This window comes from Salvia hispanica, chromosome 3, assembly GCF_023119035.1.
Source record: "Salvia hispanica cultivar TCC Black 2014 chromosome 3, UniMelb_Shisp_WGS_1.0, whole genome shotgun sequence".
Lineage (NCBI taxonomy): Eukaryota > Viridiplantae > Streptophyta > Magnoliopsida > Lamiales > Lamiaceae > Salvia > Salvia hispanica.
This window is the reverse complement of record NC_062967.1, coordinates 2,045,430-2,072,407: the sequence shown is the minus strand read 5'-3', so window position 1 is coordinate 2,072,407 and position 26,978 is coordinate 2,045,430. Positions and strand designations below refer to the sequence as shown.

The window sequence follows — 26,978 nt, the reverse complement described above, 5'->3', positions numbered from 1 at the left end:
TTTAATGACAATTATATAAATTAAATCAAATAATAAAAAGTAAATATTTTGTAGATCATATTATATCGACCAAATTATATATATAGAACTCTTATTTCATAGATTAAGTTATGTAGATTAGTTCGTAGATCAAATTATATAAATTCTTTCCTAGATCATATTATAAATTTCATCGTAGATTTTTTAGAGGGAACATTTTTTATGGTACGCGAACTTTGTCAAACTATATTTTAGGTCCGTGAACTTTGAAAATATCATTTGAAGTCTGTCAACTACAAGTTAATATCAATCGGTACTTTTTTACTATTCCCAAGTTTTCCAGACGAAAATACCCTCAATGCCTTAAGGGAAATTCCATCAATTATTAATTGTAACTAAAAATTAAATAAAATTTTTAATATAGTTTTTTAATAATAAAACAATATATTAATATTCAAGTATCACTAGTGTCTATTGACTGTGACATTAGTTTTTACGAGTATCGATATCTCAAAAATATTTTAAATTCTTTAATTATAAAAAGTTGAAGAATGAACGTTTCTTGCCTATCACAAAATTAGATAATATTGAAGGTCATATTAAATTTAGAAATTTAGTAAAAAGTATATAGTAGTAAATATATTTATAAAAGATATGAGCATGTGCTAAGTTTAGGACAAAAATATATACCCTTCAAAGCATCGAGGGTATTTTCTTCCGTAAAAACTTAGAAATAGTAAAAAAGTACTTCAATTTATAATAGTAATTCGTAGTTGACGGATATTAAATGATATTTTCAAAGTTCACGAACCTAAAATGATCATAGTTTGACAAATTTCACTGACCATAAAAAATGCCCTCTATTTTTTATGACTTCTAATCTTGTAGTTTTAGCGGAGAATACATATTAAAAAAAAATACACAATGTATGATATATTTGAGCTATATGGTCTGATTTTATTTTTTCATTTTCCACATTTAAAAAATAACATCTTTAATTTCTCTCTTACAGTCGTAGTGAATATGAATAGTCAACGTCAAGTGCGAAACCGGAAGATGAGATAAGATGAGGACGAAAAATGGAATCCGAGTGAAGAATATGGGGAGTAGAACTCAACCAACGACTCGCTTAATTCAACGCTATTCGAATGAATGCAGGCGGACTAGCTTTATGTAGTTTTAGTAATATTGTTGTGTTTTTATAAGAACAAAAGCAACTGAGCTAGCGTCGGTATGGGGCGTAGCCAACATTTTATTGGAGGAGAGACAAAAATATAATATTGAGAAAAAATTTATGTACTTGAGAGGGACAATAAGTTTGATTGAAATATATAATTTGGAGGGAGGAGGGCAATTTGCCCCATGTCCTCATGAGCTAGCTACTCCTATGGGTCCCAGTGAAGAGGGGTTGGGAGCAAAGAGAGAAAGTTAGTATCTATTAAAATGAAAATTATAACATTAAAATTTTTAAAAAATATTTCCTCTGTTCCATTTGAAATGAAACGTTTTCCTTATTGGTCTGTTCCATTAAAAATAAAACGTTTTTCAAAAATGAAAACAATAATCTCTCTACTTTTTATTTTCTCTTACTTTACTTTCTCACAAAACAACACTATATAAAATCTCGTGCCGAAAAGCAAATGTTGCATATTTAATAGAACGGAGGGAGTATAAATTTTAAATTAATGACTTGCCCACATAGATAATACGACATGTCATGTTAGTTAATTTCGCCTGAAATAGACAGGTCAGGTCGGGTTGGGTGATTCGTACAACTAGTAAAGTTGATGATATTTAAAACTAAATTTAAACTTTATGGAAACTTTAAGGATCAATATCCCTATTTTATGTGTTATAATGTGATAATATTATGAATTGATTTCTGAATTACTTCGGAAGGTGTGGATATATGCATCGATTGTTTGTTTGATTTATGGAATTAAATCTAGTTTAAAGTTGAATCACGCAACGATTTCTTATTTGTTTATCAAAATGTATTCAGTTTAAAATTGAATCATGCAACAATTTTTTTATTAATTTATGGAATTAAATTTAGTTTAAAATTGAAGAAAAGAACCAGAAAAACTTGCTTATACAGGCCTTACATTGGTGGCACGAAGCATATTCATATACGTACAAGAACAAGGATCTGTAATAAGAGGAGAAAAGGTACTCTAAGTATTTCAATTCTTTTATATTATTGATATTTTCAGTCAAAATATCGTAGTTAACTCTAATACATGTGTATATAATCAACAACAACAACAAAAATTTGTTACCCTGATTAGATTAGGGGTATTGCCCAAAGTACTAGAATTTTGAACAAAATTTGGTATTTATTGCAATTTTTAAACTTTAGTCTATAAAATTGAATCGGGCACATTGAATTATATACATGTACGTCGTTTTGGTCCAAAATAATACTCATACGTAGTGTTAGTTATATATGGCTAATTATTCAATGATTATTTGAATTGTGAGATTGAATTTTTTGAACCGAACACACTACAAATTTAATTTGGAATACAATCTTACAAACCAAATACCCCGATAGTGAATGCATAGAGATATTAGTCATATGCGATGAGAGAGTTATGTATTGACTTCAAACATAACAAAGTAACCGTTAAACATAGCGAAGTAAGATAAGTGAATTAAGGATCATAAATAGTTACACAATATTAAAAAAAAAGACTTATATTTTTGGAAATTTAGAAGAATTTTTTAGCAAGAGATAGTAAGTGAAGGCAGAATTGAAGGACTCCATCAATAACCATCAATCCTTAATGAGAGAATAACATAGTATTATATCATTACATTTTAAGTTTATGTTGAAATAGATGCCAAAGGATTTTCGATATATAGCTCCATGGATGCCATCCACTCGGGTTTTGTAGCTTGGTTGCTGTGAAAACGAGAATTGAAAAAAATTTGTATTTGAGGGATGCAAACAAAGTGTTTAATTAAATGTTTGTGAGACTTGTAGATTTTTTGTTGACGCTGGGAAATTCGCATAAAACCTAATGATCATGATTTTGTTCAAAGGTTACAATAAATACCAGATTTTTGACAACTTTTAAAGGTTGCAATAAATACCAATTTTTTTGACAAAGTTGAGGTAATTCCAATTTAAAAAACTTGGGTGCAGTTAAAAAAAATACTTCAATTGATATTAACTCGTTTGACACACCTCAAATGATATTTTTAAAATTCACAAACCTAAAATATAGTTTGACAAAGTTTGCGGACCATAAAAAATGTTACCACTAAAAAATGTACTACTAAATTTATAATTTGATCCACGGACTAATCTACATAATTTAACCTATGAAATAATCTATTAAGAGTTCTATATGGTTTTTTTAGTTTATAATTTGGTCGATATGATATGATCTACAACATACTTACTTTTTATTATTTGATTTACGAAATAAATTAATATAATTGTCATTAAATTCATACTTTTGAATTAAATTATGGTCAAATAAATAATTTTTAAAATTGAATTATAAAATCATTTTTTTTTCCCAATTGTATTACAGAACACATATTTTAGATCACTTTCATTAGCGAACATGAATTACCTTAAACTCCACGTGAGTTTCTTATACTCCATACAAATATTTGAATAAATTCGAAGGAAAATAACAAGCTTGTTGAAAATATCTAAGTAAAAGTCTAATTTTTTTGCATTGATTTAGGTTGTTTTCGAAGCAGAAAATGACATGGCAGGACTATGTAGACGTTTACTTAATGAATGAATTCCATGATAGAAAAATGACTTCAGCAGCTATCATAGGCCACGACGGTGCCGTTTGGGCTAAAAGCGCCAATTTCCCTAAGGTTCGTCATCTTATCTCTCTAATTCTATTTTATCTTCTTAGTTTTCTGTTGATTGAAAATGAAGAATCGTAACAAATGGATTGTTGGATTGATTGGCATTTAATATTTTATTGGAAAGAGGCGTGTATAGTTACATATATTAGTATTATTTTATTTTATAAGGTAAATTGTCAAAAAAAAATAATTATAAATTTTGATCAAGTTCTAATTCACATTTTAAAAGTAGTTGGAAGATAATTTTTTTTTTCCTATGGATTATATTTGGCGCATTGTATCTAATGCTGCATTCGAAGATTCTAGGAGATGAAATTGTCAGTTAATTTTATCATTTTTTTAATACACTTAACAAATAATTCAACTATGTCATCAATTTAAAATACTGAGAAAGTTATTAATATTCACTATTTTTACAGCCGAAATTTGAAAATTTTGAGAGACTATAATTTTACAAAATTTCATGATTTTTCAGGTTATTTAAATGGCATATTTTCTTGATTTGAATTACTTTGGAAGGTGTGAAATTAAGCAAAGATTGTCTGTTTGATTGATTGAATCAAACTTATTTTAAAGTTGAATCATGCCATGATCTTATGTTTGATTTATGGAATTAACTAATTCAGTTTAAAGTTAAAGAAATAGTTGAAATCATGAAAGCGTTCGAGAAACCAGAAAAACTTGTTCGAAGAGACCTATACATTGGTGGCACTAAGTATAAAGTTATACAAGTAGAACAAGAAGATGTAATAAACGGAGGAAAGGTAATATAACTATTTTTTTTATATTACCGCAATTTTCCATCAAATATAATCGCATTTCTTATAGATATAAAATACATGTAATACTCTCCTTCATAGTTGACACACTTCTTTTTTATACGGAGGTTAAAAAATTATGTTCAATAAAGTTAGTAGATAAAGTAACAAAAAAAGGAGAGAGAGAATGAAGAAGGAAAAAAAGAAGTGAGTTAATCATACCTTAAATAAATGACTCAACTATAAAGAAATTTTTCGAAATAGAAAAATGACTCAACTAAAAACAACAGATGGAGTATAAGTTTCCATCGTTATGATTTTAACCACAACACGGCGTCGGCAAGGACTAAAGCAATGGTTCGGATGGATCAAATGGGAATGCCGAATTTTCAGTTCGGATGATGGAAATGATTGTCTAGTCTTGGTTTGTTTGACTGACCCCGTTTGTTTGCATAGGTAGAGAGTAGATTAGTGTCCGTCCCATGTGTGTGGATTGGACATTGACTTACTCTTTGAATGGTTGTACATGTCACTTTTGGGCATGACTTTTGTAAGGAGACCATTGATGATATGGAGGGATGAGGGACCCACGAACCCTCCACCGCACAGTTGTTAAAAAAAAACAAAAAACAAAAAAAAACATTCCGATCAATTTTTATTTTTTGTAATATGATTTTCTTGAAGTTTTAGTTTCTCCAAAGTATTATTCTATTTCTTAGGGCACCGGCGGAATCGTGGTGAAGAAGACGAATCAAACATTGCTGGTCGGGATATACGACGAGCCGATGACGCTGGAACAGTGCAATAGAATAGTTAAGAATGTCGCCTTTTATATCATTGAACAAAACTACTAATTTCAAAATAAATGCTCAAAATAAATGCTCTTTGTTTTATTGGCGTGTGACAAACAATGATAAATTTAAAGAGTACTATATTACTGTATGTACGAGGAAGAAACTTAACCAAAGTAATCGATACTACTACATTTTAGTTTATTTTATTGAAGTGTCTTTTTTTTCGATAGCAAATTATTACTCATTTTTTATATTGGGATGTTAGTCTCTGAAAAGATTAACTCTGAACATATATATTATGCTATTTGTCCTGAATTTTAAAATCGTTCTTAGATATCACAATCTTTTAAAACGGTGGTAATTTATATGACTTGGATTTTTTAGTGTTTTGAACCTCAAAATAAAAATAGAGACTTCGACACGATACGACCTTTATATTTTTTGTTCATGAGTTCTAGGAATGCACTCTAGTGCTTGGAAAAAATTCCTAAAACAGAACATTTAGTAAATAAATCAAAATTTCGGTTAGTTTTGGACTAATTGTTGTCAGAAAATTGGTGTTTTTTTGTTTATTGAAATAGAGGAGTTGTTTAGCAACTGAGCTAGCGTCGGTATGAGGCGTAGCCAACATTTTATTGGAGGAGGGACAAAATTAAAATATAGTGAAAAAATTAATTTATGTATTTGAGAGGAACAATTAATGTGATTGAAATATATAATTGGAGGCCGGAGGGCAATTTGCCCCATGTCCTCATGAGCTAGCTACTCCTATGGGTCCCAGTGAAGAGGGGTCAGGAGCAAAGAGAGAAAGTTATCTATTAAAATGAAAATTATAAAATTAAAAGTTTTAAAAAGTATATTTTAAATTGATGACTTGGATCAGTGAAAAGTCAGACATGCCCACATAGATAATGCGGCATGCCACGTTGATTTTAATTTCACCTGAAATAGACAGATCAGGTCAGGTTGGGATGAAAATAAAAATCAGGTACCATTTATGTGCGAAAGTGAAAGATCAAGTACTGTTTATTTAGTTCACTCTTAAAAGTAAATTTAAAGTTTATGGGAAATTTTAAGGATCAATATCCCTATTTTATTGTGTCATACTATGATAATATTATGACTTGATTTTTGAATTACTTTGGAAGGTGTGGAATTATGCATTGATTGTTTGTTTGATTTATGGAATTAAATCTAGTTCAAAGTTGAATCACGCAACGATTTTTTATTTATTGATCAAAATATATTCAGTTTAAAATTGAATCATGCAACGATTTTTTATTTATTTATGGAATTAAATTTAGTTTAAAATTGAAGAAAAGAACCAGAAAAACTTGCTCATACAGGCCTACAAATTTGTGGCACTAAGCATATTCATATACGTACAAGAAGAACAAGGATCTGTAATAAGAGCAGGAAAAAAGGTGCTTAAGCATTTCAATTCTTTTATATTATTGATATTTTCAGTCAAAATATCGCAGTTAACTCTAACACATGTGTATATAAAAAAAAAATAAAAAATTGTTACCCTGATTAGATTAGGGGTATTGGTCAAAATATTATGGAATTTTGAACAAAATTTTGTATTTATTGCAATTTTTAAACTTAGTATATAAAATCATTTGCCTAAAGGGTACTGCAAATTTTCAAACCTGACCCGGCTTGTCTATTTCCACCAAAATTGAATCGGGCACATCGAATTATCTATGTTCACACCGGACATTTGTTGGACCAAAACGATGTAGTATGTCGTTTTGGTCCAAAATAGTACTCGTAGAGGATGTATAGTTATTAGTCTTATGCGATGAGAGAATGATGTATTGACTCCAAACTTAACAAAGTAACCATTAAACATAGTGAATTAAGGATCAAAATAGTTACACAATATTTTTTTTTAAAAAAGTCTTAGGAGTATAATTTTGTAAAATAAGTGAATTAAGGATCAAATAAGTTACACAATAGTTACACAATATTTTGTAGCTTGGTTGCTGTGAAACGAGAATTGAAATTTTTTTTATTTGAGGGATGTAAACAAAGTGCTTGGTTAAATGTTTGTGAAACTTGTAAATTTTTTGTTCCAAGTGTATGCCACATTTAAATCCATGTCACATCTATAGTGTCACATAGATTTCTACCATGGCCAGAAATACTCACGTTGGGAAACTCGCATAAAACCTAAAGATCATGATTTTGTTCCAGGGTGTGTTAGGGTCCTTGCGGTATCTTAATGTAAAACACAGCACAAATCACAGTCTTTGGATCCTTAGATTGGATGGTTGTGATAAGCTACATTATTATACTAAAAATCTATATTATTAGTCGAGGTATATTATTACACTGGAAATGTACATTATTAGACTAAATATTTATATTACTATTAGACTAAAAATTTACATTATTAGACTAAAATGCTAAATTATTATCTGAGCTACATTATTAGATGACACGTGGCATTAATCTGACCTTTAAATCACAAGATCCAATGGACTGCAAGTGTTTTGAGTTTTACTTATACTTAACTTTTTGATACGAATACATTCCTTTTGTTCAAAGGTTGCAATAAATACCAGATTTTTTAAAACCTTTAAAGGTTGCAATAAATACCAATTTTTTGACAAAGTTGATGGTATTTCCAATTCCAAAAACTTGGGAATAGTGAAAAAGTATTTCGATTGATATTAACTTGTAGTTGACAGACCTAAAAAAAACCTAAAATGATAGTTGACAAAGTTCGCGGAGCATAAAAAAATGTTCTTTCAAAAATCTATAATTTGATCAACGAACTAATTTACATAATTTGATCTATGAAATAATCTAGTAAGAGTTCTATATTGTTTTTTTACTTTATAATTTGGTCGATATAATATGATCTACAACATACTTACTTTTTGATATTTGATTTACGAAATAATTTATATTCGATCTATGAAATAAAATATGATCAGTTAAATAATTTTTGGAATTGAATTATAAAATCATATTTTTTTTTTATTTTTCGCAATTGTCTTATAGAACACATATTTTAGATCACTTCCATAATTTGATCTAGGAAAGAATCTATATAATTTGATCTACGAACTAATCTACATAATTTAATCTATGAAATAATCTAGTAATCTAGTTTTTTACTTTATAATTTGGTTGATATAATATGATCTACAAAATACTTACTTTTTATGTATTTGATTTACGAAATAATTTATAAAATTGTCAATAAATTCCGACGGAATATTCCGTCGGTAATTCCCCAAATTCCGTCGGTAATGTGCTTACCGACGGAAATTCCGACCAAAATTTCCCGTACGTAAATTGCTCGTCGGTAATAGTTACCGAAAGATAAAATCCGTCGGTAATATTTTCGACGGATTCTCCGACCGATTTCTGTCGCCGGTAATGCGAAACCGTCGGTAAATGCCGATTTCTTGTTCACACTAATTTCCGTCGGTAATTATACCAATTCCGTCGGTAACTAGATTCCACTATTTCCGTCGGTAATTAAATCATTTCCGTCGGTAATTAATAAGTATTTTTTACAAATTGATTCTATAATTTACAGTGAGAGTGTGAGACACCTATTTTCATTTATACAGTCAAATCACCTATAATAGCCAAAATAATCCAATAATGAAGATATGATAGATAAAAGGTATATTAGTTAAACATAACCAAAGTACGAATAAAAAAACACAAAATAGGAAGTTTATATCAAATTTGGAATTGTTGGGACTATCATGATCCGATTCATCTTCTCCTCCATCAATATGTATCAGGTCTGTGAAGCATCATCATCAATGAGTCGTGAGAAATTGGATTGTTGAGACATCAAGATCCGGTTCATCTTCTCCTCCATTGCTGAAATTTTGACACTTTGCGCATCTAAATCTTGTCGAAATTCCCCCCTTATTTCCTCCCTAATTTCCTCCCTTATTTCTCCTCTTAATTCAGCCCTTAATTCAGCCCTTAATTCATCACGCAATTCATCTCGCAAGGTTTGTGCTCTTGCGGACTCTGTCGAGGTGTAGAACACAAGGTTAGATGCCAAGTTTCCTATCCCGAACATCCTCTTCTTCTTGTCGAGCTTTCCTCCACAAACATCATTGATGAAGATGTCACTCAAATTTGGATTTTCGCCCTTTGTTGCTGCAATCGCTTGCACCTTCGCCTAGATAATAAAAAATTATACACATAACTTAAAACATTGAACTACACCTCAAAAAACATATTACTTGAATAATTGATAACAAATAAACGGAAAGCGGCTTACCCTTGGAGCTAAATTCTTCTCTTCAACTCCAAGCTATAAATCTCCTAGCTCCGCTCGTTGAATAAGAGACAACTGCAAAAAAATGGTGATTAATCAGTACACATGCCCTATTTATACTTAGTTTGTGAAATAACATTGATTTGTTGCACGTATACTGACTTAATTCCATCTAGGATGAATGAAATTCACAAACATGGTGCTGTTATAAAAAAATCGATCAGAAAAGAAAGCAGAATGAATTAGCTGTTATCCTCACATTAACGAAATGACTAATGAAAGCTACATAACTCATCGTTGTCATAATTATGTCTGCAAATTACCACCGGGTTTTATTATTGTATGTATGTAGTTCTTGCATTTTCTCCTCTCTTTATATGACCTAAAGACCTGTGGTTTTTCATTTCAGTACTCTTAACAGATAAAACTGATAAAAATAAAAGATTTAGGTGCCATAGCTGTAAAGGATTTTGTCCACAAGCTTGTGAGAACCTTTTAGAATACCTCATCACCATGAAAGAGATCACCTGTGAAAAATTAGTTAGACCAAAGCATTAACATCTGCATGAATCAACAAGAGGGAAAAAAGAATCAGTACATATCAATGCGTATGACATAAACTGAAACTATATTGGAATTGCTTCAAGAGTACTTGAATATCATAAACTGATAAAATTGTTTTGCAAAGATTTAACTAAATCTGAAACTGTTCATGCAAAATATTTAATAAAATTTGTATTGTAGTCCATCTTCGTTCCAAAAGAAAGGAAAATGAAAAGAACCCTGTGAAAGGCATTAGAATAAAACTGTTAGTTTTAATATAATATATTTGCGTATGTGCAGTTTCAGGTGGAATGCTCCAGCATGGCAAGTACAGCTGAGGAGATCGTAAAGCTAAATGGATATTTAAATGGTAATGGTCATTTTGGTGTTTGTAAAATCATGGATATTTGTTGGTTTCAAGTACATAGATGCAGATTAAAGATGATTGAGAAAGAAGAGAACAAACAGAATGAACAATTTCAGAAGCAAAAATAGAAGAGGTAACAACAAAACTGAAAAATAGAAACATTATATTGATAAATTAACTTGGATTCACATAAGTTGTCATTAACCATAAGCAAGCATTGGATCAAGAAAAAATAACGGGATAGTCCCAAAGATTCACATTTCCTTGTTTAAAAAATGATGTTACAAGATGAATGACTAACTAATCCAATGATGCAACACAGGACAAGGAACACTTTATAGATCAATTTCTCAGCATTTTACAGCATGAAGATCTGATGTGTTTTAATTAACATTTCTGTATAGAAAAGAAAATAAAATCACAACTAGAATTACTGGTACAAGGCAGTGATCACAGCTGATACACTTAACATATTCCTGCCTAAATCCAATAAGAAGGTAATACTGACTCATGTGATGGCAAAATATTTGGTCCTATAACTATAACACAATGGCCAACATCAAGACCAGCCATGGACAAAGAAACTTTAGTCTAAGTAGTACATTCCAAAACTCTATCACATGTAACAGTCTCACTGCAGATATCCCATCCTAGGCAACCTTAATGGCCATTGAATCGTGATTCGTGCATAGCTCTTGGATTCATAAAAGTGCAAGTAGAAGAAAGCATCTATGTCCATTGCCATATATTAGGAAATCTCAGACTATGCAAAACAATTTTACATTCTGTTCCAATATACCATCGGACTAAAATAAGCAAATGGAGATATAAATCATATAAGTCTAAACAAATGAAGGTAGAAGAAGCACTTGATCCTAGCAGCAATGGTATCTAAACAGCAACAATGGTATCGAAACAGACTCGAGTTCCCTCAAAGAGACTCGAGTTTCCTCAAAACAGATCAGCTAAACGTAAAGCAAATTTCTAATAGAGCAAATTTTCTGCTAACACATTACATATCACCTCACAATTAGAAGACCAGTGATGGCATATATACCCACTCACAATTAATTCTGCTAACACATTACAAAAACTTCCTACATATATTGATAATATTAAGTAGAAAAAACCCTTATTATAACATAACATGTAAAAGGAGAAGAATGAAGAGTAATACCTCTGTGAAAATGTGAAGTAAAAGAGTGGTGGAAGAGAGCGCTCAAATGAACCCTAGCAAATCCAATTTAAGAAAAACTCAACCAATTCCCCCAAATCCAACCTACACTTGCAATATTTGAATTCGCTGTCACCTTAATTCTTCAAAAAATGGTGTAATGGATAGGTGAAAAGGGGATTCTCACCTTAATTCTTCAAAAATTGGAGGTTAGAGCTGTGGACAAGGGTGGAGTCGAGAAAACAGAATGCCGCCGATTTGAGGGGAGGAGACGGCGGTGGCTGTAGGTCAGCGACGGCGATGGCTGTAGCTCGTCGACGGCGCAGGCTGTAGCTCGGCGACGGCGTAGGCTGCAGCTCGGCGACGGCACTGGTGTAGCTCGGCGCAGAAGAATGAATGACTTCAGCAAACGGTTGTGTTTTGGAAATTTAATTTAATTCTTAAGATTATTTAATTCTCTTATTGTGTATTGGAATATTTAAATTAATTCTTAAGATTACCGACAGATCAATTCGGTCGGTGATAGCTTTACATTAACAAATAGAGAAAAACAATTCCGTGTACAATAAAATGCCACTAAAAAAAGTGAGAAAATTACCGACGGAACTGTTCCCTCGGTATTCCGGCGGTAATCACAGACGGATTTGTGTATGTCGGTAATTCCGTCGGTAAATAGCGCATTTTTTGAAATAATTTATAAAATTGTCAATAAATTCATACTTTTGAAATAAAATATGATCAGTAAAATAATTTTTGAAATTGAATTATAAAATCATAATTTTTTTTATTTTTCGCAATTATCTTACGTATATATACTCGCAAATAAATATTTAAATAAATTCAAAGGAAAATCGCAAGCTTATTGAGAATTAATATCTAAGTAAAAACCCAAATTTTTTGTGTTGATTTAGGTTGTTTTCAAAGCAGAAAATGTGGCAGAGATATGTAGACGAATTCTTAATGATTGAATCGGATGGGAGAAAAATGACTTCAGCAGCTATCTTAAACCACGACGGTGTCGTTTGGGCTAAAAGCGCCAATTTCCCCGAGGTTCGTCATCTTATCTCTCTAATTCTACTTCATCTTCTTAGTTGTCTGTTGATAGAAAATGAAAAATCGTAAGAAATGGATTTGTTTGATTGATTGGAATTTAAGGTTTTATAATTGGAAAGAGGTCTATATAGTACTAGTATTATTTTATTTTATAAGGTAAATTGGCAAAAAAAATTATAAATTTTTATCAAATTCTAATTCACAATTTAAAAATAGTCGGAAGATACATTTTTTAAAGAATTTTCCTATGAATTTAATTTGTCTCAAATTGTATCTAATGTTACATTCAAACATTACAAGAGGATGAAATTGTCAGTTAATTTTATTATTTTTCCAATACAGTTGCGCCATCAATTTTTAAACACATGCACTCCAATCCCCGAATTAATAACATAGTAAAGTACGTACTTATTACATATAGGATACCATAATTTTTTGTTATGGGAACAGTGAGAAAGTTATTAAAATTCATTATTTCAATGGCATATTTTCTTGATTTGAATTGTTTTGGAAGGTGTGAAATTATGCAATGATTGTCAGTTTGATTTATTGAATTAAATTTATTTTAAAGTTGAACGTCTTTTGTTTGATTTATGGAATTAAATTCAGTTTAAAGTTAAAGAAATAGTTAAAATCGTGGAAGCGTTTGACTCACCAAGAAAACTTGTTCGAAAAGGCCTACGCATTGGTGGCACTAAGTATGAAATTACACAAGTGGAACAAGAACATGTAATAAACGGTAAAAAGGTAATACTATTTTTTTTATATTATCGCAATTTTCCATCAAATACAATCGCATCCCTCATTCTTTCATAGTTGAGATACTTCTTTTTTGCATGAAAGTTAAGAAAGGGATATTCAATAAAGTTAGTAGATAGAGTAACAAAAAAAAAAGTAGAGAGAATGAGAGAAGAAAGAAAAAGTGAGTTAATCATACCTTATATAGAAATGACTCAACTATAAAAAAACTTCCCAAATAGAAAAATGACTCAATTATAAAGGAATGGAGGGAGTATAATTTTCCTTCGTTATGATTTAGCCATATTGTCCATACAGCATTCCGGTCAATTTTTCTTTTTGTAATAGGAGTATGATTTTCTTTTAAGTTTTGTGTTCTCCAAAGTATTTTTCTTTTTGTTAGGGCACCGGTGGAATCGTGGTGAAGAAGACGAGTATGACACTGCTGGTCGGGATATACAACGAGCCGATGACGGGGACGTTGTGCAATGAGATAGTTAAGAGGACCGCCCCTTATGTCATTGCACAACAATACTACTCCTAATTTCTAAATAAATGCTCATTTTCGACAAATTATATTATTTTCTCTTTGTCTTATTGGTGTGTGATAAACAATGATAAATTTATGGAGTATATTACTTTATGTACGAGGAAGAAACTTAACCAAAGTAATCTGTTGAAAATGGAAAATTAACTTGGATGGAGAAACCTCCACTGAAAAGGTTGAAGAAATGCTCAATTAAAGAGGTGGAGATAAAAGGGGAAATCTATACATATATAAAAGGCGAGTTTTAGTCTTAATACTGAATATTTATTAGTTTTGGGGCATAAATTTAAATATGTATAAGTTTTGGAATTTTGAGTAGTTATTATGATAGGTTTAATGCCTATGATTTTATTCAACAATATAAATGTAGATAGGGGTGTCAAAATGGATATCGAATATCGGGTATCCAAACCTGAAATATCGGGTAATTGAATATCCGATATCCGATTTTTCGGATTTCGGGATCGGGTTCGGGTATAAGATTTTTGGATTATCGGGTTACCCGATATCCGATCGGGTATACCCAAATTACCCCATTTTTTTAAATTTTTTTTATTAATTTAATAAATTAAATATTTATTCTTTTATTTAAAAAAATTAAATAATTAAATATACTCTCAAAATCCTTCACTTTTAAGTCACATTTAGGATTAATGTTTGAATTGTGATGTTTATTATGGATGAATAATGGATATTATAACTTATGAATTTTTAATTTTCTTAAAAAAATTTAAAAAAATACAAAATCGGGATTGGGTACCTGATTTATCGGGACTGGATACCTGAGTCAGGTATTTGGGTATCCGAAATTATTTTCGGATCGGGTATCGATATTAGATTTTGGGAAATTCGGGATCGGATACCCGAAATTTTATACCCGATTTGACAGGCCTAAATGTAAACGTAGAATTAATATATTCAAATATGGTAGTCATAATTTTGTAACTGCTTTCTACACCCTAATAAATTAAAATTACTGCCAAAACTTTAAGTTATTATAATGATGGTAAGCAAAGTGTCAGTTACTACCCACCCGCGAAAATTGTATAAGCAAATTTCTATGCTATAGTTTTAAACGTACATTACAACTTCTCACAAAATGTCAGTTACAACTTTCTAACATATAAATCTTTAATATTTTTAATGTGGAGCCTTGAAGCCTAAACCCAATCATGCTATAATTTAATCCATTTATAATAGCTTCTTTTTACTTTTTGCTTTAAATAGGTATCATGTGTTACCTTATAATTCACATCCTCACTGCCTCCTCCCATCACATCACGAAATCTCGGCAAAAAAAGTATATTTTCCGATAAGCTATTACTCTTTGCCAATGATAGTGTATTTATTTGAGTATATAGTAAGCGTTCTTTTGGTGTGACTAATATGTTCCTAACATTGTAATCTTACCAGAAAAAAATTGGAGTCATGGAATTCACATTCCTACATGATCTAAAGCATAGCAATAACTAAATCAGTCAACAGAGACCGGTGTGCACGTATTTTCTATGATCGTAAGTTATGTGTTTCGTTACTTATTAAGTTTTTTTTTATTTATCTAAAACCATTAATTTTTACTATATTCTTTTTCTATGCAGACCAATAGGATTCAAGGAACATGTCTCGGCACCTTACCAATTAAGCTTCGTGATCAAATTCGGGAGGGATAATTATTTCTATTTTCAATTTTTTGTGAGAAAAAATAGAGCCATACTCCTATTAACAAAATTATCATACCTCGGCAAGGTAGTTCGATCAGTCTTATACAATGTGCACATGTCAACATATTCTCAACCTTAATTTGTCAAATTTTTTAACATATTCTTTACACACCATGTAGAATCACTCCCTGCAATGGCAATCTACAGTTTCAAATTTGCCAATAATTCAATACGACCATTCCTATGGACACAAACCCAACAAATTTCATTCAAAGAGAAACAATTTTATTCAAAAAGGATGGGCTTTTTTGATTATTGATCACTTAATTGTACTTTTTCCATATAAATTCAAGCCATAGTTTATTAGTATTATTGTTTTGGACTATAATATTAGTATAATTACTTTAATGTATTGATAATAGCTTTTTTTACATATAATTTGTGGAATAATTATTTCATATTGATGTTTAAAACATTATTAATTTGTGGAAAATACTACTGATGAAACTAAAATAAAGTTTACAAATTAAATGTAATATTAATAAGTAAATTTTTATAAAAGTGTGCGTCACTTTGTATTTTTATTTTACAAGTTAAGGGTTTAGGGTTTAGACACTGGCGGACACACATAATGATGGGGGAGGGCTTAAGCCCTTCCCAATTTTTTTTTTTAATTTTTAGTTGTAAAATCTTATAATGTTTTTTAATAATTTGTGTGAATTAATGTGTAAAAGCCCCTATCAAAATAGAAAAGTATAAGAAAATTATTATTCCATACAAAATTTGAATATATAGCCTCTACCCTAACAAATTTCTGCGTCCACCACTGGGTTTAGATGAAACTAAAATAAAGTTTACAAATTAAATTTAATATTAATAAGTAAATTTTTATAAAAATATGCGTCACTATGTATTTTTATTTTACAAGTTAAAATAGTACATCTCTTTGTACATATATCTTCCAAAACTTATAAATGAAGTATTATATATTTTCTTAATTATATGTTGTTGATGTGTGTGTACATTTTTTGTAATAGATGTGTAAAAGATTTTAATTAATATTTATTATGCATAATAATTTGATACTATACTCCCATGTTCCATAAAAGATGTCATATTTATGGGACGGCATGGAATTTTACGGAGTTTTGTTTTGTGTGTGAAATGAAAAAGGAAAATATAATTTTTATTTTAATGTGATAGAAAACTTTTTCTAAAAATAAAATATGACATAAATAGGAAAGGAAGAAAATATAATATGTCGTGCATAGCACGGGGGAGATACTAGTTTTATTAATGGACTACATTTTGACTAAGTGGTGTTTGCAAAAATACAATAAAAGCCATTTATATAGGCTGATAAAAGTAAGAAAATACCTATCTAATTACAAAAAAATTTTCCAATTTCAACACAATCGATACTACTACAGTTTAGTTTATTTTATTGAAGTGTCTTTTTTCAATAAGCAAATTATCACTCATTTTTTGTTTTTAAATTTTTAAAATAAGAATACGATTTAATTTGCTACCCTATATATTAGTCAAATCAAATTTCATTAATAAGAATTGAATAATCGGCTAATCTTGAAAAAATAATGTTATGCAAGGTTAACTCAATTTTTCAATAAGATCTGACCCTTAATAATAGAAATATTTGAAATGACACAAGTTTTGATACAAAATTGGTAATTTAAGAGATAAAAAAACAAGGGTGAAATAAGAAATTTTTAAATTGAAAAAATTATAGATTTGAAAGAAAAATCAACACTACGGTCAATTTTTATTGGAATTCAGCAATAATTCAATTGGAAAATCCTATCTTCATAAAAAATATACGGCATTTTTATGGTCCGTGAAATTTGTCAAACTATTATTTTAGGTCCGCGAACTTTAAAAATATCATTTGATGTCAGTTAACTACGAATTACTGATACTAATTAAAGTAATTTTTTACTATTTCTAAGTTTTTACGAAAGAAAATTGTCCTAAACTTAGCACATGCTCATATCTTTTATAAATATATTTACTACTATATACTTTTTACTAAATTTCTAAATTTAATATGACCTTCAATATCATTTAATTTTGTGATAGGCAAGAAAAGTTCATTCTTCAACTTTTTATAATTAAAGAATTTAAAATATTTTTGAGATTTCAATACTCGTAAAAATTAATGTCACAGTCAATATACACTAGTGATACTTGAATATTAATATATTGTTTTATTATTAAAAAACTATATTAAAAATTTTATTTAATTTTTATTTACAATTTATAATTGACGGAATTACCCTTAAGGCATTGAGGGTATTTTCATCCGAAAAACTTGGGAATAGTAAAAAAGTACCGATTGATATTAACTTGTAGTTGACAGACCTCAAATGATATTTTCAAATTCACAGACCTAAAATATAGTTTGACAAAGTTTGCATACCATAAAAAATGTTCCCTCTAAAAAATCTACGATAATATGATCTAGGAAAGAATTTATATAATATGATCTACGAACTAATCTACATAATTCAATCTATGAAATAAAAGTTCTATATATATAGTTTTTTACTTTAAAATTTGGTCGATATAATATGATCTACAAAATATTTACTTTTAATTATTTGATTTATACTTTATATAATTGTCATTAAATTCATACTTTTGAAATAAGTTATGATCACTTAAATAATTTTTGAAATTGAAATATAAATTCAAATTACTCCGTATATTTTATTTTTCGCAATTGTGTTACATAACACATACTCCTATAGATTACTCTCTTTAATTTTCAAGTACATTCGGATATTTCTAAGATCTGTTTGTTTGTCATGGAAAATAATATTTTAGAGATTATAATGTTATCGGAATATGATTATAGCGAGCATGAATTACCTTAAATTCAACATGAGGTTCTTATACTCGCCTATAAATATTTGAATAAACTCAAAGAAAAATCACAAGCTTATTGAGAATTAATATCAAAGTAAAAATCTAAATTTTTTGCATTGATTTAAGTTGTTTACGAAGCAGAAAATGACGTGGCAGATATATTTAGGCGATTTAATGATTGAATCGGGTGGGAGTAAAATGACATCAGCAGCTATCTTCAACCACGAGGGTGTCATTCGGGCTAAAAGCGCCAATTTCCCCAAGGTTCGACATCTTATCTCTCTAATTCTACTTCATCTTCTTAGTTGTCTGTTGATAGAAAATGAAAAATCATAAGAAGTGGATTTGTTTGATTGATTGACATTTAAGGTTTTATCGGAAAGAGGTCTATATATATAGTATCAGTATTATTTTATTTTATAAGGTAAATTGGCAAAAAAAATTATACATTTTGATCATTCTGATTCACAATTTAAAAATAGTTGGAAGATACATTTTTTAAAGAATTTTCCTATGAATTTAATTTGTCTCGAATTGTATCTAACGTTACATTCAAAGATTCTAAGAGCATCCCCATCCGTGCTCTTAAATAAAAGCATGGAGATGGGCCCGGGCCCACTTTTACTCATTGTCCTTATGTAAGAGCACAACACCCACATCCATGCTCTTCCGCAAGGTCAAGCTCAAGGGTCCAACCATTTTATTATTCAATTTAAATACTTTAATTACTAAAAACATTTCTACAATATAAAAAATATATTAAAATATAAAAAATATATAATTAAATCCTAAAGTATTAAAATTACCTAATTAAAATCCTAAAAAATAAAAATACATAATTAAAATCTAAAAAAAATACATAAAGAAAACGAATATAATTTATTGGGAAGTGGGAAATATTTTTTTTATTTAAAAATGATTTTTTTAATTAATTTTGAATTTAAAAAGAAAAAGAAAAAATCAAATTTGCCAACGGCTATACCTTTGGCCAATCGCAGTCCGCCACGTAAGCCTGCTCAGCGGCACGTTCGTGCTCTTATTTAAGAGAGTGTCGTGCCTCTGGCACGGACGCACAACTTTCAGCTGCGGACACTCTAAAAGGATGAAATTGTCAGTTAATTTTATCATTTGTTCTCAGTACAATTAATAAATAACTCAACTACGCCGTCAATTTTGAAACACATGCACTCCAATCCCCGAATTAATAACATTTACATATAGGATACCATATTTTTAGTTATGGGAATACTGAGAAAGTTATTAAAATTCATTATCTTTACAACTGAAATTTGAAAACCCTAGGATAGACTATGATTTTACTAAATTTCCTGATTTTTCAGGTATTTAAATGACATATTTTTTTGATTCGAATTACTTTGGAAGGTGTGAAATTATGCAATGATTGTCTGTTTGATTTATTGAATTAAATTTATTTTAAAGTTGAATCATGCAACGGTCTTTTGTTTGATTTATGGAATTAAATTCAGTTTAAAGTTAAAGAAATAGTTGAAATCGTGGAAGCATTTGAGTCACCAAGAAAACTTGTTCGAAAAGATCTACGCATTGGTGGCACTAGGTATGAAGTTACACAAGTGGAAGAAGAACATGTAATAAACGGGAAAAAGGTAATACTATTATTTTTTTATATTATTGCAATTTTCCATCAAATACAATTGCATCTCTCGTTCCTTCATAGCTGAGACACTTTTTTTGCATGGAAGTTAAGAAAGAGATATTCAAAATAGTTAATTAGTGGATAAAGTAATTGAAAAAAAAAAAAGTAGAGAGGATGAGAGAGGAAAGAAAAAGTGAGTTAATCATACCTTATATAAAAATGGCTCAACTATAATGAAACTTCTCAAAATAGAAAAATGACTCAATTATAAAGGAACAGATTGAGCATAATTTTCAATCGTTATGATTTATAGCCATATTGTCCATTCAGCATTCCGGTCAATTTTTATTCTTGTAATAGGAATATGATTTTCTTTTTAAGGGCACCGGTGGAATCGTGGTGAAGAAGACGATTACGGCACTGCTGGTCGGGATATACAACGAGCCGATGACGGGGACGGCATGCAATGGGATAGTTAAGACGGTCGGTGCTTGTCTCATTGCACAAGATCTCTAATTTCTTAATAAACGCTCATTTTTGACAAACCTATATTATTTCTCTTTGTTTTATTGATGTGTGACAAACAATGAAAATTTTATGGAGTATATTATTGTATGTTCGAGGAAGAAACTTAACCACAGTGATCGATACTATACATTTTAGTTTATTTTATTGAAGTGTCTTTTTTCGATTACAAATTATTATTCAGTTCTTTTTAAAAAAAAATTAATATAATAATATGATTTGCTATCCTATTAGTCAAATCAAATTTCATTAATAAGAATTGGAATAAAAAATAATTTTAGAGATTATTTTGTACTATTAAAATAAATCCGAAGAAAATTCTCAAGCTCATTAAGAAAAATCAAAGTAAAAATCTAAATTTTCAGCTTTGATTTAGATTGTTTTCGATGAGGAAAACGTGGATGCAGTCATCTTGAATCCAATGGAGTTCAACTTGCTCTTGGGTTCTTCATCTTGTCTCTGATCTAACTCTATTTCATCTTTGTAGTTTTCTGCCGATCAAAAATGAAAATCATGAGAAATGGCCTTGTTTTTGAATTTTGGTCAAATTCAAATTCATCCCGCAATTTTCCGAATTTTAACATTCGTCAGTTTTTCCACCTAGTATTTATTTTGTGTGAAATTATACTTACTGTCTGTTAATTTATTATTTTTCTTGATATATATATTTAACAAACAACTCAACCGTACCATTAGTTTGAAATATCATTTACCTCAAAAAATCAACAATACAGTATTCCATTATTTATAGGATATTACAATATTTTGTTATGGGAATATTGAGAAAGTTAATAAAGTTCAAGGACATACGATAATTTCACTATTGTTCATGATTTTTTTTCGATAATTTGGCACGTTATTTACAGGTTATCGTGTGATTTAAATAGATTATTTCCATATAGGAGTATCATTTTATTATGTTAATGTGTTCATATTATGTCTTGATTTGAATTACTTTGGAAGGTGTGGAATTATGTTTGTTTGATTTATGGAATTAATTCAGTTTAAAGTTAAAGAAATAGATGAAATCATGGAAAAGTTTAAGAAACTAGCAAAACTTGCTAAAAAAGGCTATATGGTTATACAAGGAGAACAAAGAGATATAATAAGAGGAATGAGGGTAATATTTTTTTTATCCATTTTAATGAAGGCTTTTAATTTCTAATAACGCTCATTTTTACGCACTACATTATTTTTCTTTGTTTGAATGGTGTGTTACAAGTAATTTGAATATTATTTTGATAACGCGATCATGTTAAGTTTCTTGGTCAGTTAAGTTGATAATTTGTTATGCTAGTTTTTTCTCTTTTATCTTTCATTTTTATTGATTCAAGATTAGGTTTTTACAAAAATTTATTAGGTGTTGTTGTTCTTAAAGATTTTATAAATAACGATAAATTTCGGCCGACCCCACTCAACCCCACCTCCCTCCGCCGCAGGTTTAAAGTTAAAGAAATAGTTGAAATCATGAAAGCGTTTGAGAAACCAGAAAAACTTGTTCGAAAAGGCCTACACATTGGTGGCACTAAGTATAAAGTTACACAAGTAGAGCAAGAAGATGTAATAAACGGAGAAAAGGTAATACTATTATTTTTTTATACTATCGCAATTTTTCATTAAATATAATCGCATTTCTCATAAATGTAAAATACATGTAATACTCTCATTTACAGTTGAGAACTTCATTTGCACGTATGTTAAAAAATTATGTTCAACAAAGTTAGTAGAAAAAAAAAAAGTAGAGAGGATGAGGAAGGAAAAAAAGAAATGAGTTAATCATACCTTATATAGATGACTCAGTTATAAGGGAACTTCTTGAAATAAAAAAAAAATGACTCAACTATAAAGAAACAGATAAAGTATAATTTTCCATCATTATGATTTATCCATATTGTCCATTCAGCATTCCGGTCAATTTTTATTTTTGTAATATGATTTTCTTTTAAGTTTAGTATTCTCCAAAGTATTATTCTATTTGTTAGGGCACCGATGGAATCGTAGTGAAGAAGACGAATCAGACGTTGCAGGTCGGGATATACGACGAGCCGATGACGCTGGAACTGTGCAATAACGTTAAGACTGTCGCCTTTTATCTCATTGCACAAAACTACTAATTTCAAAATAAACGCTTTTTGTTTTGTTTTATTGGTGTGTGACAAACAATGATATTGTATGTACGAGGAAGAAACTTAACCAAAGTAAATGATACAAGTAAATTTTAGTTTATTTTATTGAAGCATCTTTTTTCGATAGCAAATTATTTTTCATTTTTTATTTGTAAAATTTTAAAATAAGAATAAGATTTGCAAAACTATTACTCAAATCAAATTTCATTAATAAGAATTGAATAATCGGCTAATCTTGAAAAAATAATTATATGCAAGGTTAACTCAATTTTTCAGTGTCGATCCACAGGGATGTGAAAGATCGTTTACACTTCAAAGGTACAAATTCTCACGTTGGAAAATTCGCATAAAACCTAAAGATCATGATTTTGTTCTAAGGTTGCAATAAATACCAGATTTTTTACACTTTTAAAGGTTGCAACTAATACCAATTTTTTAGCAAAGTTGTTGGTATTTCCCGTTCCAAAAACATGGGAAGAGTAAAAAAGTACTCTCTTCTTTTCATAATAGATGTCACACTTTCTTTTTTAGTTTGTTCCACAAAAGATATTATATTTTCTTTTTTTAGAAAAAGTTCCCTCTTACATTAATATAAATAAAGGGGAGCATTAGGGTCCTATTGCCCCCTTAGTGTCTATTTCCTTTAGTTATTTCTTGGTTTTTGGTCGATTTAGATTAAGGGTTGTAATCTGAAGCGATTGTCTCATTAGAATTGATGCATTATTTATGCTAATCTGTGCATTATGATTGGTTTACTGTCTACAGTAACACCAATATTAATTTCATATTAGGCATTATTAGGTTGATATTATGCATTACACATTAATGCATTATTGGTCTGATTTATTGCATTATATAATGAGAGAGATACATGACTGACTCTATGTTACATTATTGGTCTGATTTATTGCATTATATTAACATCGTTTGTGCATCATTTGTTGTGTACATTTTATGGATTGGTATGCATAACTGTTTGTTGGTGTAGTGGATGTTATATAATGTTCTCCATTATTTGATGGAATGTAAACATTACTGTATGAAGTTTTGTGCATTATGTTGTTAGTGACCTTTGGTTCCTGCATTACACAATACACTACTGATACATCTCTGTTTCCTATTCTGGACAACATCTTAGCAGCGTCAGCTTGATTTTGACGAAGCGGTTGACGATGTTATTCCAAGCGAGTGAAGTTTGCAAGGACTCTGCTCACCTGCACACATAATACCAGAGGGGGTGTCAACCAGACACGTGCGACTAGGCTTTGGAGAGAGAGGCCGAAGAATTTCAACTTTGAACGGTGGGTCTTTTTTTGGGATTGGAACTGGTTTTTTTTTGTTTTGATAACTTAATGTTGAAAGTGAAAATATCAGACTTGTTGGTTAGCTAGTTGTGAACAATTTCAAGTTTTATGAACTTGTGCAAATCCAGCTTCATTTTTCGTATTAGCTGATTATAGAATTATCTTAAACCCTATAATGGATAAAAATTATTGTATAATGTAAAGTCTGACATTAATAATGTAGTATACGAACAAAATAATGTATAAAATTTTATCTAGTATTTAAATTAATCAATATAACTTGACCGACGAATAACCAACATAATTGCTATAAGTTAACTAGTAATGTATAAAATGTAAATAATAATGTGTATAATTTAATGAATAATTCTCATTACAGTATTACTCGCACTTTATCGTATGTAATGGAATCAATAGTGCTCTTAACAGTACTTATCACGTTCACTAAATTATGTGTTTCGTTTAATATGATGTACAATTGTACTAATAATAATGGACAAAATCATATTAATAATGTACTATATGTTAGGAATAATGTAACTGATCTCATAATCGGGTATAGATACTATATTGCGTAAAACAATGTTATTGTAGCAAATAATGCAAAAAAAAAAACAAATAATGCATTGTTATTGTGCGAATAATGTACCAAAATGTACGAATGATGAGAATCAGATAATGGATTAACAAATTCTTGAGAAGGACGACATCAATTTCTACCAAAATTTATACCAAAAATCTTGAGAAGGACGACATCAATTCTTGAGAAGCACGACTAATACAATAACTTTCCACCAAAATTTATCAATAAAAAAAAAAACGACGTCTTCAATTGAAAAATGACAACATCAATTTCTGGAGAAGGTCTTCAATGGAGAAAAAAACGGTGTTCAATTCCCCCAATTTCAACATCTCCATATCCGATCTCAACATCTTCCATTATAGAAGTAATTACGGGTACAGAAGAAATTACCGGTACTCTCGAAAAAAATATAATTTCAACGAGAATTAAAAACAATGCAAATTTCGCAAAATATTTTAGAAGCAGAAATTTCTTCAATGGAGAATGATGGGAGAATAATCATGAAAGAGAAGAAATAATTCTGTAATCTTTTGAATAAAACCGCTGGAATATTTTGTGATGGAGAGAATCATGGACTTTCCATAACCGACGTAAATGTGTATCCCCTAAACGCCCTTTTCTATTTTTTTAATGAATAAAAAGGATTAAATCATGCCCTATTTTCGGCCCTTAGATCTTGAAAATTGATGGTGGTGATTGAGAAGGAAAAAGAACAAAAGATGCAAAAAGGATGTGAATACATCCCTATAAATATATTATTATCTCTTTCCACTTAACATATAAAACAACACCTCCTAAAATCACGTGTCAATCCCCAAGTGTGACATCTACTATGGGACGGAGGGAGTACTTTGATTGATATTAACTCGTAGTTGACGGACTTCAAATTATACTTTTAAAATTTACGAACCTAAAATGATAGGTTGACAAAGTCCGAATACCATAAAATATGTTCCCTCTAAAAAATTTATATAATTTGATCTACGAACTAATCTACGTAATTTAATCTATGAGATAATCTAGGAATAGTTCTATATAGATTTTTTTTTTACTTTATAATTTGGTAGATATAATATGATCTACAAAATACTTACTTTTGATTATTTGATTTACGAAATAATTTATATAATTGTCATTAAATTCATACTTTTGAAATAAGTTATGATCACTTAAATAATGTAGGAAAAATTGAAATATAAATTCATATAATCCGTATATTTTATTTTTCGCAATTGTCTTACAAAAGACATATTTTATATTACTTTCATAATTTTCAAGTACACTCGATATTTTTAAGATATGTTTGTTTGTCACTTAATTTGGTGATAGGCAAGAAAAGTTCATTCTTCAACTTTTTATAATAAAGAATTTAAAATATTTTTGAGATATTGATACTCGTAAAAATTAATGTTACAGTCAATAGACATTAGTTATACTTGAATATTAATATATTATTTTATTATTAAAAAATGTATTAAAATATTTATTTAATTTTTAATTACAGATAGTAATTGATGGAATTGCCCTTAAGGAATTGAGGGTATTTTTGTTCGGAAAACATGGGAATAGTAAAAAAGTACCGATTGATATAACTCATAGCTGACACACCTCAAATGATATTTTTCAAAGTTCAAGAACCTAAAATATAGTTTGACAAAGTTCGCAAACCATAAAAAATATTCCCTCTAAAAAATCTACGATAAAATTTATAATTTGATCTAGGAAAGAATTTATATAGTTTGATCTACGAACTAATCTACATAATTTAATCTATGAAATAAGAGTTCTACACATATAGTTTTTTACTTTATAATTTGGTCGATATAATATGATCTACAAAATATTTACTTTTTATTATTTGATTTATGATATAATTTATATAATTGTCATTAATTTCATACTTTTGAAATAAGGTATGATCACTTAAATAATTTTTGAAATTGAAATCTAAAATCATATTTTTTTTATTTTTGCAATTGTCTTGTATAACACATATTTTAGATCACTTTCATAATTTGATATTTCTAAAATTTGTTTGTCTGTCATAGAAATAATATTTTAGAGATTATAATGTTATCGGAATATGATTATAGCGAACATGAATTGCCTTAAATTCGACATGCATGAGTTTCTTATACTCGCCTATAAATATTTGAATAAACTCAACGGAAAATCACAAGCTTATTGAGAATTAATACCTAAGTAAAAATCTAAATTTTTTGTGTTTGGT

General features: G+C 29.4%; 3 protein-coding genes and 1 long non-coding RNA gene across 4 annotated transcripts; 3 read left to right on the top strand and 1 right to left on the bottom strand.

Annotated features, from left to right (window-relative positions):
• Positions 1-3,699: 3,699 nt before the first annotated feature.
• Positions 3,700-5,428, top strand: LOC125214805 (profilin-like). Its single transcript, XM_048115968.1, has 3 exons — positions 3,700-3,822; positions 4,443-4,580; positions 5,294-5,428. The coding sequence occupies exons 1-3, from the start codon at positions 3,700-3,702 to the stop codon at positions 5,426-5,428; spliced, it is 396 nt and encodes a 131-aa protein (XP_047971925.1).
• A 4,287-nt stretch (positions 5,429-9,715) lies between these two features.
• Positions 9,716-12,400, bottom strand: LOC125212558. Its single transcript, XR_007174747.1, has 4 exons — positions 12,312-12,400; positions 11,901-12,082; positions 11,717-11,818; positions 9,716-10,190 (listed from the first exon to the last, which is right to left on the bottom strand). It is a non-coding gene; the product is annotated as an uncharacterized LOC125212558 (long non-coding RNA).
• Positions 12,401-12,643: 243 nt separating this feature from the next.
• Positions 12,644-14,048, top strand: LOC125214795 (profilin-like). Its single transcript, XM_048115953.1, has 3 exons — positions 12,644-12,763; positions 13,376-13,513; positions 13,908-14,048. Exons 1-3 carry the CDS (start codon positions 12,644-12,646, stop codon positions 14,046-14,048), a joined length of 399 nt encoding a protein of 132 aa, XP_047971910.1.
• Positions 14,049-18,739: 4,691 nt separating this feature from the next.
• On the top strand, positions 18,740-20,726 carry LOC125214791 (profilin-like). Its single transcript, XM_048115948.1, has 3 exons — positions 18,740-18,859; positions 20,083-20,220; positions 20,592-20,726. The coding sequence occupies exons 1-3, from the start codon at positions 18,740-18,742 to the stop codon at positions 20,724-20,726; spliced, it is 393 nt and encodes a 130-aa protein (XP_047971905.1).
• Positions 20,727-26,978: the final 6,252 nt, after the last annotated feature.